This window comes from Bidens hawaiensis, unplaced genomic scaffold, assembly GCF_021521415.1.
Source record: "Bidens hawaiensis isolate Kalapana, Puna unplaced genomic scaffold, B.hawaiensis_p1.1 tig00013876_1, whole genome shotgun sequence".
NCBI lineage: Eukaryota > Viridiplantae > Streptophyta > Magnoliopsida > Asterales > Asteraceae > Bidens > Bidens hawaiensis.
The window spans coordinates 461,023-477,431 of record NW_027492189.1 but is presented as its reverse complement, the minus strand read 5'-3'; the positions used below and the strand labels follow the sequence as shown (position 1 = coordinate 477,431).

Below are 16,409 nucleotides of genomic sequence, written 5' to 3'. Positions count from 1 at the left end.
GTTACAAAGAGCCAATAAGGATAAAGTTCAATAAGATTTCCTTTGTCATGGTTACAGGCGGGTCAAACAAGATCGGGTTTAAACGGGTGGGTTGATCACTCTCACATTTTTTGTATATAAATATTAGCTATATTTATATTACTATTCGAATAGTTATCTCATCTATGTATAGCATGATTTAGGAGGTTGCATGCATCGGAAATAGGCATGAGATGACTTTCAACCTCTTTCACCCATTACCCCTTTAGCTATTCTTTTCGACTTGACTCTCGAGCCATTTTAAGTTGAGTAACACTACTGATCAGTGTACTATGGTCCTCAGTACCAGACTCAATGCAATTTGTTTGCTTCATATTTGCATAAAGATTGGTTCTTTTGGTTTTGGCATATAATATCCGAGCTTTAGGAATTGTACCAAACAAATAAGTTGTAATCCATAGCCTTGCTTGCGGTGCGCACATATGATGTATATATGTGCGAACCCTCGGGTGGGCAAAAGTGAAATTGCACTAATTTTGACGTTATTTTACTAATCTCGTGAAAATAACGTTAAAAGTGACGGACGGTTAATCAGGCATCATGTAGTGGCGTTGATAGCTGAAAGATAAGGGTACATGCACCGATCAGCTGGTGTCCCGATGATTGAGTGCTATGTGCCTTATGTCCAAGGCTTGATGCAAAACTACTATCGAGCCGGGGGCCTCACCGGAAGCAGCCTCTCTATCCCTATGGGGTAGAGGTAAGGCTGCCTACATCTTACCCTCCTCAGACCCTACCATAGCTTTGCTATTGGTGGGATATACTGAGTACGATGATGATGATGATGAAATAAGTTGTAATCCAACTTCCTATATCTAACCCACTTTTGCACCTTCGTCCAGTGGGCCAATTTGGATCAATGATTAACCAATTGATGGTAAATCATGAAAATCAATTTTGCTTAAAATTTTAATTAGTTTTAAATGGTTAAATATTTAACATAGTAAATTACACAGATGGTTCATGTGATAAGTCAAAAATTTCACATTTTCTTAACTTTTGAGAAGCTATGCATATGTCCGCAATGCTTTTGGCCCATGTAATAGAGAACATTAACTCACCTCAGCTAGGAGTTGCTAAGGATATGCGCTAATACTTTCACTCCATACAACTTTAAATCATTCGTTAGATCAATGTCACATCAGCTTTTCTTCCAATCTTCATCCACACCAAATTATCCATCATATGCTATCATTCCATTTATTTATATTATTTATATACAAAAATTAATGTGCAAAAGAAGGAAAAATCTTTAATATGGTGTAGTCTTAGTGTGCTAGCCCAGAGACACCTCACCACTATAGATCATTGGAAGTGAAGCACGATGAGACTATTCCTGTCATGTTAGGACTACTAATGGCATTAATGGTGTATACTGTGTCCCTGATAGCTTAACATATCAGACAACCAATCAGGTTATGAATATTTCTAAGTTTTACATCCCAACTATTGGTTTTAGAATAAGAGTAACATAATTGAACTAGTTTTATACCCATCCGGTGAACGGGAGACTTATTGGCAATAAAATAGTTTTATACATGTCCGGTGGGTGGATGGGAGGCGTATTGACATTGACAATAAAATATATAACTTTTTTTTATAATTCTAACCACCACACATTAACATTGAAATGAAGATACGATAACAATTTGACATACACTTGAGTTTAAGAATAAACATAAGTCAATGAGTAGATCTTGCCACTTCCAAGTTCTAACCTCTAAAGACACAGTTGTACCATATTCATTGAACCAAAAGGAGCCAATATTAGTTATACCAAAATTATTCAAAGCACATATTTGTATATACACAACATTTTACAAGGGAGCTGTCACGTAATGTTTTTGACAATCAGATTTAATGCACAATGAAGTAGGATGTAGGTGATCAAATTAAGACTTGTACATACATGCATCATTTATTTACAAATTGGTTAGGCTAACAACAAACCATCTTAACGCTTTCATGTCCAATGGATATCAAAGATCATCATTTTGGTACAACCAGTAAACTCCAACAACAGTAAGAGCAAAAACTATAAATAACCAGCAAGAGAAGACAATCTCATAACCCCCCTGCAAAATTTGTCAATTGTTAAGCTCAAGAAAAGAGGATTTAGACAGGTTATTAATTAATGGCATCATTAGCTAATTTAAGTGTCACAATACCTTTAAAGCCATTTTCTTTTGAAGAATATCATTAGAGTTAGGAAAAAAACATGTAGTTAAGTAAACTGTAGGAAAGAAACCTGCAAATGATGACAAAATAAGAAATTAATCCAAATACTCTTGAAGACAGTGTTCTATCAGTTCCATATCTAGCATATAATCATATATAGGCACCAGATATGTAAATTTTTCTTTCCATTTGAAACAAAACAGTATTAAAAAAAGCCAAAATGTGTGGAATGCAACATCAAAAGGTTAATGTATAAAATAAAAATCTAATAAAATAATGCATACCAACCTACAGTAGTCACTTCTCCTTCATGCCTTAATGGCCTTAAAAGCTTAGTAGAATCTGCTTGAGGTTTATAAACCTGCCAAACATAGGCTAAATCATCATTAGAACCACCAAACGTAGAATAATGAAAAAAAAAACATCATATTTAAGTAAAGCAAAAATCATAACATCTGAATATGATTGGTGGTTGGTAGTTGGAAGGAATGTTTTGGTTACCTTAAGTTGAAATGTACCGATATCACATTCCTCTATAACTTTTAATCGGTCATTTCTCAAGTTGTAGTACATTAAAATGAGATATATATGCTGTAAGATAATAAAATATTCACAGATCAATAATACTAAACTAAAAATCATACATATGAAATCATTCTGTATATATGGTTCTAGACATACCTTACAATGTTTCCAAGTTGCATTTGATTCAACAGTGATTAATAGATGTGCACTGCACGTCTTCTTGAGTTCTTGCTACAGAAGAAACTTTACTTCAAAGCAATTGTCTAATTGGTAACTTTATCACGACCCACCATATGATATCATCCCTCACCAGTCACCATCCTTCTCATACTATGGTTTTATTTGCAGATAGATATGAATCAGATGGGAGACGTGTACAATAGATATAGATATAGATATAAATCTTCGCTGATGTTAACGTCATCGGGGCGACGTGGGGAGATGTAACGGAGGGTGGGAATATGCTGGTAACTCTCCCCTTCTACAAGGATTTTTAAGACTTTAAATGGCCAGGATTTAATCTCATCTACTTTTAACGGTTCAGATTAATCCATCCAGCAGTTAATTCTTTCGGGAACAATATATATATATAATATGAAAAAATCTAAATAATATATGATAATGATAATGTCACATCAAATATTTTATTGTTTTAAACCATCACTTATGGCATAGTCAATGTTTCGTAACCGGATCGGACGGCGAACGGGTTACACAACCGGTTCACCGGTTCAACCGGTTGGAACGGTCGAACCAGCTAAACAACTTTTGTCTAAAAATGGTGGTTGGGCTGAAAAAACAAATTTTCAAAAAAATAATAATATTTTTTTCATAGTAAACCAGTTCAACCGATCCAGTTTTCCGGTCGGACCGGCCGGTCTCTGAAAACGAGCGAATTGCACAGAATCAGACCGGTCAGTGGACCAAATCCCGGTCGGACCGGTTCGACCGTCCGGTCCGGTTCAAACAACATTGGGCATAGTGGCATTAGACTTAGGTTCTCCGGTGGAAACCCAAGCTCGATCTCTACATTCTAGTTGTATAACTTTTGGTGGATCATGCCAATAAATTATTAGAGCTAGGCCTTTTGCAAGGTCGTCGGTCGAATCCCGAGTCCATTCGGGTTTTTGTCCCACCAGTAAGTTATGCTCTTGTGGTGGTAAAATGACTATGATATAATTTTCTAAAGGCACGTCTAAGCTAAATTCCGAAAGCTTGCGAGAATACGATTAAAATAATATGATCGTAAACACAAAAGAAAGGCGTTCTAGAAAGAATATTTTATTGTTTGGTTCGTTTCAACATTCAACGGTCAAAACAAACTCAGTCAGTAAGTTTGGCACAAGTACAAGTTATCAGTCAGCACCTTTGAGTCTCACTTCAGCAATCTCACCTTCTTTATATCAATCAGATCTAAATAACATCCTGCATTTGGATTCCGATAACCTAATTATTCAATTCACGTCAGTTCATCTTCAATCTGCACGGTACGATTTCATTTTCAACTCTTATCTACCGTTGATATAGTATATACTACAGTAGCCTAGGGTTTTTACTGTTTTATAACTTAATTGATCAGTTACATCATATTATTGTATTCTCATTGAATGCATATGTATAGGTTTGTGATAATTAGAACAGATTTGTAGCGTTTTGAGTAGATCAGTTGAAGGTTACCTGAATTTTGAATTCTAGAGCTGTTGTTGTTGTTCATATATGTTATCAATTTGAATGTATATGTTTAGGTTTGTGAAAATTGGAATCGATTTGAATCATATTGAGTACGCCAGTTGAAGTTTAACTGAAAGTTAAATTCTAGAGCTGTTGTTTATATATGCTATCAATTTGATTGTGTTATAGATCTAAACATCCTGCATTTGGATTCTGATAACCAAATCACGTCAACGGGATTCAACTGATCTTCAATTTGCGCCGTAATATTTCGTTGATCTAGTATCTAAGACAGTAACTTAAGGTGTTAGAGCTTAATTGATTATTGAAATCACAATATGTATCCTGATTGAATGTATACATTTAGGTTTGTGAAAATTGGATCATATTTGTAGTCTTTTGAGTAGATTGATTGAAGTTCAAGTGAATTTTGAGTTCTAGAGCTGTTTGTTGTTCATATAAGTTATGTTTAGGTTTGTGAAAATTGATTTGAATGTATATGTTTAGGTTTGTGAGAATTGGAACAGATTTGTAGTGTTTTGAGTACATCGATTGAATTTTACCTGAATTTTAAAGTCTAGAGCTGTTGTCTACTTGTCTGTATATGCTATTAATTTGCTCGTGTTATAGATCTAAACATCCTGCATTTGGATTCTGATAACCGAATTTTTGTTAACGAGATTGAATTCATCTTCAATTTGCGTGGTAACATTTCGTTCATTTTCAACTCTTTTCTGCTGTTGATCCAGTACCTAGTACAGTAACCTAGGTTTTAGAGCTTATTTAATTATTAAAATGGCAACATTGTATCCTGATTGAATGTATATGTTTATGTTTGTGAAAACTGGAACAGATTTATTGCATTTTGAGTAGATCAACTGAAGTTCAAGTGAATTCTGAATTCTAGCATTTGAATGTATATGTTTAGGTTTGTCATAATTGGAACAGATTTCTAGCATTTTGTGTAGATCACTTGAAGAACTTTGAACTCTAGGGCTGTTTGTTATTCATATATGTTATCGATCTGTATAAGATAACTAATGATTATTTAAGCTTATAAAATGAAATGTCAGGCTAGAAATTTGAATCTGAATAAAGGTTGGATATGATTGTAGCATTTGGAAAGAAAATTCAGAATTTAAGTGAAATTGTAGTAATTGGGGATTTCATTCATCTTCAACGTTGATTGGATTGTGATATAGATCTATATAATATAAAGGCGGTGGAACACCGCTTGATTCCGTTTCAGATTAAAGTTGAAATATCAAGTTCAAAGTATGACTTAAGAGCATTCACATCCCACACTACATAGCGCATACTTTAAAATATATAGTAGAGAGCAATAGTAACTCTCTATATATAGAGGGTAACTATTCGCCACTCTTTATTATTATGTGTGTAGGAAAGAGAAAAAAAAACAATAAAAGAAGTGTTTGTGAGTAAGATATAGATAACAATAGAACATTGATGTGAGTTATTTTTTGAATATAAACAAAATTCGTGAAAAAATGATGTTTTTAGCTAACTTATATAGATTGAAATGAAGAAAAGAATGTGAGGGGTCTTATGCCCCATTGGAAAATGTAGATGATCGATATGTAAGAATTAAAAGGGGAAAAGTTGGATGGATTACTAATTGAATGATAAACATAGAAAATCTAAATAAGTTACCTTCTTTTTTTGAGAGTGATGGTAGTAAAAGCATTAATGCTGACATATGAGTTGTGGCGGATTGGTATTCAACTTCATATGTCATTATTTAGCGGTCGTAATCTATCCATTGGATTGAATACATTTATAGATCTAAAAACACGGTACCACAACCAATTAGCATAGCAGACAGGAAGAATTTGGTTGGTTTGATATAATGCATTATTGATGCATCTTCGTTGATCTTACAAAACTTGATTCATTTTGTTGTATAATTGTGTGTTTTTTGCAGTAAGACTTTGATTGAGGATGGCTTTGAGGAAACCTGGTTTAATTGCTTTATTTGATATGGATTGCACTCTTACTGCTCCAAGGAAGGTATGTCTTTGTTTTAATCACTATGACATTTGAAGGAGCCCAATAAGCTTCCTTTAAATATGATTTTGTTTATGAAGGTATGGTAGAACATTATGATCCTTTTTATCAAACCCGGTTTACTATTAGAGACTCTTGCCAATATAATCGGATGTTGATATTAAAAAGGCATTTTCCGTAAGAACTAAGCGGTTTATCTGATTGATTATAGTCATTATACCATAAAAGCTCTGTTTTCAAATGAAGTATTCATTTGTTACTTCTGAATACAATGAAATTTGTATTTAAAGCACTTCAAAATTGCAGGGTGTTACTCCAAAGATGTTCAAATTCATACAGGATTTGCGAAAGGTACATGAATTATTATTATGCCCTGCACTCTTGATTTATTTATTTATTTACTTATGTTATCTCTATTTAATCATGTCTTGGTTATTTTCTTGCAGGTTGTTAATGTTGGTGTTGTTGGAGGATCTGATCTTGTTAAGATCTCAGAACAGCTAGGGTCAACAGGTTAACCGTGTGCTCCTTTTTTCTTCCAACTTTAGTGAATACATATGAAATTTTTGGATGTAGCTGATCTTATAAAATATTTATCGGTGTTTAAAATATGTCACCTATGTCTATGCAGTTATAAATGACTATGATTATGTGTTTGCTGAGAATGGCCTTGTGGCCTACAAGGATGGAAAGCTGGTTGGAACACAGGTACTGTTTTAAAAGCATCGAAAACATCAAGTTCAATCTTTCCCAATAAAACTTACTGTTTTTAGTCATTACACGTGTTACAAATCTTAGAAACTAATTTTCTTTATGTACTATTTTTATATTAATTGATCACTTCTTCCCTTGTGCAGAGCCTGAAGAAATTTCTAGGAGAGGAAAATATCAAGGTAAAGAGTTTTCTTCCGTTTCTTTATAGGTCTACAAAGTGTTCTTAGAAACTTAGGGGCCGTTTGAGTCATTGCGACTTGAAATATCAAAATTAGCTACTGTTAACTCTAAATAGTCAAAAAAATAAAAGTCATAATCATATGTCTTATTTCATTTTTTTATATTTGTAATGATTAAACATACACACCATGATGCAGGAGTTTGTTAATTTCACCCTTCATTACATTGCTGACTTAGATATCCCAATAAAAAGGTGAGTGAAAACTAAATTAATTATTGCAACAATTAATCATCTATTTAGCATCATAGTATAACCTCTTGAATCATAATTACAGGGGAACTTTCATTGAGTTTCGAAGTGGGATGATTAATGTTTCACCAATCGGGCGAAACTGCAGTCAGGAAGAAAGAGATGAGTTTGAGAGATATGATAAGGTACAAAACTTTTCTTCATTTGGAACAAAGGACATTATACCAATATTTAAAATTAATTTTGATAATAAATTACAATTCAGGTCCATAATATACGCCCGAAAATGGTGGAAGTCCTTCGAGAAAAATTTGCTCATCTTAATCTTACATTCTCCATTGGTGGCCAAATTAGCTTTGATGTGAGTAACTTCTAATTTATAAACAAACATGAGATTATTATTTATTTTATTGGTTAATTTCTTATGAAAAATGGTTTTAATAGGCCTTCCCTCAAGGTTGGGACAAAACATATTGTTTGAAATACTTGGAAGAATTTCAAGAGATTCACTTCTTTGGAGACAAGACTTACAAGGTAACTCTTTTTAGTTCCCATTACATTTTTTTAATATGTTTTTATAAGACTACTAGTAAATGTAATTGCCTGACACTTGAATATAATGTTCATTAACTTTTTTGGCAGGGGGGAAATGACCATGAGATTTATGAATCCGAACGAACCGTTGGTCACACAGGTTAGCATATTTCATTTTCATCACAAAATCTGATCTAACTTCTAGTTTTGGGTAGGGGTGCAAACGAGCCGGGCTGCTCGTGAGCTGCTCGAGCTCAAATCGATAAAAAGCTCGAAAAATGCCAAGCTTTTTTGAGCTAGAGCCGAGCCTGAGCCTCAAATAAAGCTCATTCAGTTATCAAGCTAGAGCTCGAGCCTTGCATCATTAGCTCGTTTAGGCTTGTCGAGCCTTAACGAGCTTTGTGTATTTCTAAGTTTTACCTATTTTAGACTTCTATATATAAATTTCACACTGCATAGCCGAGTCGAGCCGAGCTTTGGCTCGTTTAAAAGTTTTTAAAAAGTATATAAAAATAATTAAAAATGTATATAAATTATTTAACAAATAATAAACAATTCGAGCCCGAGCTTGAAAAAAAATTCACGAGCCGAGCTCGAGGTCTAGTAAGTCAAAATGAGCCAAGCTCGGGCACGGCTCGTTTACACCCCTAGTTTTGGGTCGAATGACACTAAAACTTGCCATCCTGTTGTTTGCTTTTCAGTTACGAGTCCCGATGATACTCTGAGTCAATGTACTACTTTGTTCCTCAACAAGCAAGTCTGAGATACCCGACTCATTGTTCTTTACGATTTTAACATCGTAAGGTTTGGGAAGAAAAGTCGTCTGTCGTCGTATGTAATCTTTTTGCTTCATATTATAACTGAGGTTGGTTTTTTCGGTTTTGGTAATTATATAAAAGTCAGAACAAGAGTAATGCACTTATATTGCATTTTAAGTTGACAATGAGTTGAATGGGAAGAAACATGTATCTAACTTTTTAATTATGCAGTTGTTTTAATCACACACATACATATTTTCGTATGTGTGAATTCATACGTATACGTGTATACATCGTAAAGTTGTATGTGACGAAGTAGACAAGTTTGTCCATCTTTGACCACTTGGGTTGCAAACCCAACATTGGTAAAGAAGTGTGAGAACTCTTGGCGCGTTGCATTTTCTATAAAAACAATAATAAAGCGTGGCTAACCGGCTAAGAGACAACGATCTCTTGCTAGAAAGGTCGAATCTTTTCATACACTGATTCTTGTATTGATTTTATAAAAAAATAGTAACTTTAACTGGTAATGTTTTCTTCAGCGATTTATCTTATTGGATGAATCTAGAGATTTCATCAAAGTAGTTAAAACCTACCGAACTGTTCAAGCTAAAACATAACTAGACTCTAATAGTCAAGTGTTACGTACATACACAAATAGTCCATAGGATAATTCCAGGACTTCAAAGGAAACACCAAATCACATGATACGGGATAATTAAAATACACCGCGTCCTTTGAATCTATAGGAGTAGCGTGTTTTTCACTTTCTTTATGTCAAGTCTACTCCAAACTTGAATTTTCACTTGCAATGTCCGTCAATATGGTCTCCCAAAACATTTTAATATCCGCTGAGTGAGGCTGATTCATCTTTCTCATGATAGGCCTGGGACGGTTTGGCATGAGCCGAATAAAAGAAAAAAAACATTTTAATATTATTTAGTTTTGTACATGTATTATAACCATTAACGTCTTTATCATGTAAAAAAAACTAACACAAATGAACAATATTGAGGAAAAATTTTAAATACAGTTCACAACAATTAAAGCCAAACAATTAACCCGCTGAATACTGCTGGTCATCCGGTTCACTTTAGCCTTGAATTTTCGTCAAAACTAGTTAAACCAGACCATGAGCACCCCTGTAAACGAGTACAAATAACGTGCCACGAGGACAACATCTCTCGCTACCAAGAACATAATCGTGTGTAGTTCGTTGTAACGGCAACGCTTGTCAAGGACTAATTTGTAATTAAACAAATAAGCAAGGACTGAAATTGTTATTATCCGATACAAAATGCTGTTGATCATAATCAAATAATCATTAATTATAAAATATAATTAAATTCATTCAGCTTCATTTACAACTCAAAGCTATGGTTGAAAATTATAAACCTGTAAGCTGCTAATTATATTGTTAGAATTAGCCAATTTTCTATTATTTATGCTTTAATTAGTGATTGTGAATTGTAATTGACTCAATTGAATTGAATTATGTTTATATTTCGTATTTAATTCGGTATGTGTTTGGTGAAATTAGGTCGAATTTAGTCTTCGTTTGTTGATATGAAGTTATTACAATTGAACAAATTGTAATCAATTGAACTTTTGTTTTCTGTAATCAGTAACTGGAAAACCGGTAACCGGAAAGACCGAACGGAAACCGACGGTTTGGTTTTATGTTTTTGTAAACACTGAACTTACCGTTTGTTTTTGGTTTTGCATGTAATAGAAACCGAAAAAAGACTAACCGAATTTATAGATTTTCGGTTTTTTTATTTTATTTTAAATGATTTATAATTTAAAATAAAATTATAAATAATTTATGTTTCTAAATAAATAGAACTTTATTTAAAAAAAAATGATTTATAAGAATTTAATATAAATATGCAACTCATATATTTTAACCAAAATGTAATAAATAATTATTTCAGCCCAAAATTTTTAAATAATTTATAAGAATTTAATTATTTATTATTTTAAATAATTTATAAGAATTTAATATTTATTAACAACATTATTTCGGCCCATATTTATTATTGTGGGCCAATATTTGTTTTTTTTTTCCGTAGCTTGCTCGATAAAAGCTCAAATTAAGCTAGCTAAAAAACTTTATTTAATACGACCTGCGCCGAGTTGGCTCATTTTTGTAACCAAGCAGAGGTAGCTCAGATCGGCTCATGTCTTGGTTCGTTGGCCCGCTCTTAGGCTTCTTTAACTTCAAGCTTGAACTCGAGCTCGAGCTGAGTCGAGCTGGCTCGTTTGAGTTCGAGTTTGAGCTCGAACCCACGCTGGCTCGACTCGTTTACAGCCCTAAACAGAACACAAGCCAAAAACCGAAAACCAAAACAGAAATTGATGGTTTTCAAGATTAAACCGAGGTTTTGGTTTTTGGTTATATTTTTGCCAAAAACTGACCCAAACCGAACCGTGCAGTCGTGCACACCCCAGAATCAGTTGCTGTAACTCTCGAAATGTTACTGTATAGTTTTTGTTTTGAAAATGATTATTAATAGATGTGATTTTCTTCTCCAATATCACATATTCACATTCAAAATGCGCATCCATATGATTTCTGTTTAAGTAATGCAAGCTTACTTGAATATTTGCAGCAGTCAGATGGATACATTGATGTTGGTGAACCCGAGACTCGTAACTGTGAGATCAAGCTGGTTAGTATATAGTAACCTTTAGTAAAGCATATTTGCATGTACAATAAGTTATATTTATCTTTCATTGGTGTTTTGGATGAAAAAGTTATATATCTTATTACAATAAGTTGGTATTGAAATGCAGAGAATAAATCCTACGAGGCGAAGGGAAAAAGTATATGTTGGTTGTGGAGCTGGTTTTGGTGGTGATAGACCATTGGCAGCTCTTAAGTTACTTCAAAAAGTCAATGATCTTAACTACCTTGTACTTGAATGCTTAGCGGAACGCACCCTTGCTGATCGCTACCAGGCGTTGATGTCAGGCGGTGATGGTTTTGACCCCCGTAGTATGTTTTTGTTCACCACATTTTTTCTCTATTAAATTGTAGATATAAGAAATATATACATTACATATCCATTGACCATTTTCTGTTTCTGTTTGCAGTTTCGGAGTGGATGCAGTTGCTTCTTCCTTTGGCAGTTGAGAAAGGAGTTTGCATTATTACTAATATGGGTGCAAGTAAGAAACATTAATCATATTTTGTTATGTTCTTTAATCCATAGTTATTAAAAGCGAGCGTTTTTTGCGCTTAAGCGCATTTAAAGCGTCAGGCGCATTAATTGCGATTTGCATGCCACAGACATTTATAGCGCAGTCATCTTTTCCCAAACCTTCACATGTGTATTAAATACCATTTAAAAACATGTTTCTATTATCTAGGAGTCCCTAAAACTCCATTTAAAAACTTGTTCCATGCGTTTTAAAAACCATTTTGGTTTTTCTGATTATTATGATGTACTTGGTACTACTTCATGTTTTGGATTTTGGTTTTTGGTTGTTTTATAAACTATTTGAAGAATGAATGTATGTGTTCTTCATAAGATGTTCTATCTAAGTTAAAACATTTGTTTTTTTAATGTGCGTTTTTTTTAAATCGGGCGCTTTTTTTGCGCTTATCGCCTGGGCGCTAGACCCAGCCTCAACGCTTTCGAGCGCTTAATCTTTTGTCGGCTTTTTTAAATGCGCCTTTTGTTTTTCTTGAAAGCAAATGCATCGGCTGCTCAGGATAAGGTTTTGGAAATTGCAAGCAGGTTGAGTATTAAGATTACTGTAGGTGTAGCTCACCAGTTTGATATTGCCAAAGCAGGTCTAAATGTCTAATTTCATTCTTATAGTTTACATATGCAAGATCTTTTTTTTTATTTAAATATATTTCATCACTGACCATATTCTTTAAAAATTTAATGCATATTCAGGTCTTTGTTCTAACTTGAGAAATGTAAACAATGTAAGAATTCAGTACTCTTGACTCTTGTATTATAACCTCATTTAGCAGTAATTTTGAATATCATGATTACTACTGGCTACATTCATATTTACCGCATACAGGGTATAAGCATGTACCTAGGAGCAGCGCCTATTGTGGAGTGTCTCGATAAGTACAATCCCAATGTTGTCATCACTTCTAGGGTTGCTGATGCGTCCTTATTTCTAGCTCCAATGGTATAAAATGATTTTTTTCCCTTATATATGACATGTTTATCATTTTAAAAGAAATCATCGTCTTTGTTGGTGTTTTTCAAGGTTTATGAGCTAGGGTGGAACTGGGATGAATACCAACTGCTAGCCCAAGGCTCGTTAGCTGGACACCTTCTAGAATGTGGCTGCCAGCTCACTGGAGGATATTTTATGCATCCAGGTGACTAGTTCTTTCAAATGCACGCACTTTGACTTTTATGGTCAAACCGATTGTTATTTTTTTTTATAACGATATCGGTTAGTAAATTTGTAGTTCCAGAAATAATTTATATTTGTAGTCTATTATAACCGTCTAATGTATGCGAACAATACATTCAAAAGTCTAGCGATACTTCTTTAGTGTGAAGTTGAAGAATTGATGTTTTGACCTAAAAAGTCAAATTTATATTGTGATTGCAGGAGACAAGTACAGAAACATGTCTTTTCAAAATCTGCTAGAACTTTCTCTTCCCTTTGCTGAAGTTAGTTACGATGGGAAAGTGTGTGTAGCAAAAGCAAACGGGAGCGGTGGCGTATTAAATTTGAGTACTTGTGCTCAACAACTTCTTTATGAAGTTGGGGATCCAGGTGCTTATATTACACCCGATGTGGTGAGTTGCATCTCTACATCCTATTTTTTATTTATTAATTGAATATAAAAGAAAATGAACTGATCGAAAAATTCTGGAAGCAGGTTATAGACTTCCAAGACGTTTCGTTTCACTCGTTATCAACTGATAAAGTTGCTTGTACTGGAGCAAAACCAGCTGCAACCTCTGTACCCGATAATCTTTTAGCACTAGCTTCAAAGGTATTATTGGAATATTATTTTCTTTTTCAGTCTGGAATCTCATTCTTTGTAACCGATAAGTTAAAAACCGTGAAATAACATTATAAACAAGTTAGGAAGTCTTAAATATTTGTATCCAAATCAAAATGTGATTCTTGTAGTTAGGCGTGTAAACGAACCAAACGAACACGAACAATTAAATGAACAGGGTTTTCTTGTTCGTGTCCATTCGTTATTAAAATGAACATGTTCATGTTCGTTTATACTATAAACGGACGAACGTAACTGAAAGTAAATGAACGAACATAACCAAGCTAAATCCAGTTAAAAGTAATGTGAATAACAATGTTTTGGCCTTATAAGCTATTCAAACTAGACTAAGTTGTAATTGGCCTAAAAAAGTTTAAATGAGTATATTAGCGAACGTAAATGAACGAACTTAACAAACTAAACTAACGAACATAAATGAAAATAAATGAATGGGCATACACGAATTTAGATGAATGAACATTCACGAACATAAATGAACGAATGAGACACGTGTCCATGTTCGTTCAATTAACTCAATGAACAAATATTATGTTCATGTCCGTTTGTTAATTAGTTAAACGAACTTCCAGCTGAACGATTCACAGACTGTACACTAAACGTTTGGTTCGTTTACAGGCCTACTTGTAGTGAATAAATAATTGTAATACATGATTAATCAGTTTGTTGGTTTAGAATCTACAAGGATTAACTAGAATCTTGCTCTTGCCGTGTGTTTGCTTTTAGGAAGCCGGATGGAAAGGTTGGGGAGAGATATCATATGGTGGATATAAATGTGTGGAAAGGGCAAAGGCTGCTGAATTATTGGTATTTTAAACTCCATATATAATGAATATAATACGGTCCCACTGCTTATGTGACATAATTGTATGTTACTAATTTGGTAGGTGAAGGCATGGATGGAAGAAGTATATCCAGGCACTAGTGCGTGTATAATGTCGTATATAATCGGATTAGACAGCCTCAAAACAACTAGTCTTAAAAATATCCCTTTAGCAACCAACGACATTCGGTTAAGAATGGATGGTTTATTTGAGCAAGAAAAACATGCTGTTCAGTTTACCAAAGAGTTCACAGCTCTTTACACGAATGGACCGGCTGGTGGTGGTGGTATCAGGTCTGACCCATTTCTCACTTCATTTTAACATTAATCGCATATTAATGTTAATGGGACCCGCATAATGAAAATGCGGGTGAGGTTGCTGTACAATAATTGCTTAACGCACGATAGGTACGCGAAACGCTCAAAAACGGTTTTTGTGAAGAAAAGTAAAAAATTGATCGATTAACGATCCAAAACTGTATATTTCGGTGAACCAATGATTAATTGGATATGTATTGACGATTTCGAGATCTTGTGATGTGATTTCATGGATCAATTTCATGAATATAAGTATTCTTGTACCTAATGTACGTTAAGCAGTTATTGTATTCTATCTTTTCTCATGAAAATGTTAAACTCGTGTATTACAAAATGCAGCACCGGGCACAAGAAAGAGATCCTGCTTGAAAAAGGATTGGTATGTGTAATAATCATCACTATTTAACTTATAGTATTAACAGTAATCAGCAATTGTAAGTTACTGACTATTGTTTATTTGTTTAAATAATCAGGTCGGGCGTGAACATATTTACTGGAAAATATCAGCAAAGCAAAACCAACTAACAAAATCAAGCGATCAAATCAACATACACCATACAGAACCGAAATCTAATCATCTAAACGCGTTATCATCTCTCGAGACTCACGTCTCACCTTCACCTTCACCTTCACCTGCACCTGCACCTGCACCTGCACCTGCACCATCAAACCAAAAGGTCCATCTATATGACATAGCTCATAGTCGAGCCGGTGACAAAGGTAACGACATAAACTTCTCCATAATCCCACATTTCCCACCAGACATAAAACGTCTCAAAACCGTCATAACACCAGATTGGGTCAAAAGAGTTGTTTCACCTCTTCTAAACCAGTCATCTTTCCCGAAAGTGGATGATATAGAAGCGAGAGACAAATGGGTCGATGAACATGTTAGTGTGGAGGTCTATGAGGTACGAGGTATCTCTTCCTTAAATGTTGTCGTGAGGAACGTTCTAGACGGCGGTGTTAACTGTTCTAGAAGAATTGACAGGCATGGGAAAACTATATCTGATCTCATACTATGCCAAGAGGTTGTGTTGCCCATATGATCAACTGTTGTGTAGTATATCACTATATTGTATATATGAATTATAAATTATGATTTGACTTTCATGTGGCTTGATGCACCATTTTAACTGTTGTGATTGTTGGTCTAATTATGAAATGCAAAAATGAATGTAACTGAACTAGAGGTGCACAAAATACCCGGTTCCAGACCTGACCCGACCCGGAACTGGTTCCTACCCATACCTGACCCGCGGGTACGACCTGATATTAGATTTCTCCTCGAGTCGGAGCCGGAACCAGTACCGGTAATACCCGGTCAAAACCTGACCCGACTTTATCCGAAAAAAAGCCCGGTTAAAACCCAGTCAAATACCCGAC

At 34.4% G+C, this 16,409-nt stretch overlaps 2 protein-coding genes across 5 annotated transcripts; both read left to right on the top strand.

Moving 5' to 3' along the window:
* The first annotated feature begins 4,146 nt into the window (after positions 1-4,146).
* On the top strand, positions 4,147-9,098 carry LOC143545259 (phosphomannomutase-like). 4 transcript variants are annotated; one of them, XM_077037176.1, is made up of 12 exons: positions 4,147-4,229; positions 6,356-6,441; positions 6,745-6,789; positions 6,885-6,951; positions 7,070-7,146; positions 7,296-7,331; positions 7,530-7,585; positions 7,668-7,767; positions 7,848-7,943; positions 8,027-8,116; positions 8,225-8,276; positions 8,818-9,098. In XM_077037176.1, the coding sequence occupies exons 2-12, from the start codon at positions 6,373-6,375 to the stop codon at positions 8,877-8,879; spliced, it is 750 nt and encodes a 249-aa protein (XP_076893291.1). In that variant the 5' UTR covers positions 4,147-4,229; positions 6,356-6,372; the 3' UTR covers positions 8,880-9,098. The 4 variants fall into 4 exon arrangements, with proteins under 4 accessions (XP_076893291.1, XP_076893290.1, XP_076893293.1 ...); XM_077037175.1 differs by lacking the exon at positions 4,147-4,229 and adding an exon at positions 4,602-4,676; XM_077037178.1 differs by lacking the exon at positions 4,147-4,229 and adding an exon at positions 4,656-4,676 and having other exon boundaries at positions 6,360-6,441.
* Positions 9,099-10,225: 1,127 nt separating this feature from the next.
* On the top strand, positions 10,226-16,084 carry LOC143545257 (uncharacterized). The gene is made up of 14 exons (XM_077037174.1): positions 10,226-10,253; positions 11,487-11,546; positions 11,671-11,872; positions 11,971-12,045; positions 12,572-12,673; positions 12,783-12,814; positions 12,916-13,029; positions 13,111-13,225; positions 13,465-13,655; positions 13,739-13,855; positions 14,609-14,689; positions 14,770-14,999; positions 15,363-15,402; positions 15,497-16,084. Exons 1-14 carry the CDS (start codon positions 10,251-10,253, stop codon positions 16,070-16,072), a joined length of 1,938 nt encoding a protein of 645 aa, XP_076893289.1. The 5' UTR covers positions 10,226-10,250; the 3' UTR covers positions 16,073-16,084.
* Positions 16,085-16,409: the final 325 nt, after the last annotated feature.

Coding starts and splice junctions, on each gene's coding strand:
- LOC143545259 (XM_077037176.1), top strand. CDS start 6,373: ATGGCTTTGAGGAAACCTGGTTTAATTGCTTTATTTGATATGGATTGC. Junction 6,442..6,744: donor CTCTTACTGCTCCAAGGAAG/GTATGTCTTTGT, acceptor TCAAAATTGCAG/GGTGTTACTCCAAAGATGTT. Junction 8,277..8,817: donor ACGAACCGTTGGTCACACAG/GTTAGCATATTT, acceptor TTTGCTTTTCAG/TTACGAGTCCCGATGATACT.
- LOC143545257 (XM_077037174.1), top strand. Junction 11,547..11,670: donor GTAACTGTGAGATCAAGCTG/GTTAGTATATAG, acceptor ATTGAAATGCAG/AGAATAAATCCTACGAGGCG. Junction 13,030..13,110: donor CCTTATTTCTAGCTCCAATG/GTATAAAATGAT, acceptor GTGTTTTTCAAG/GTTTATGAGCTAGGGTGGAA.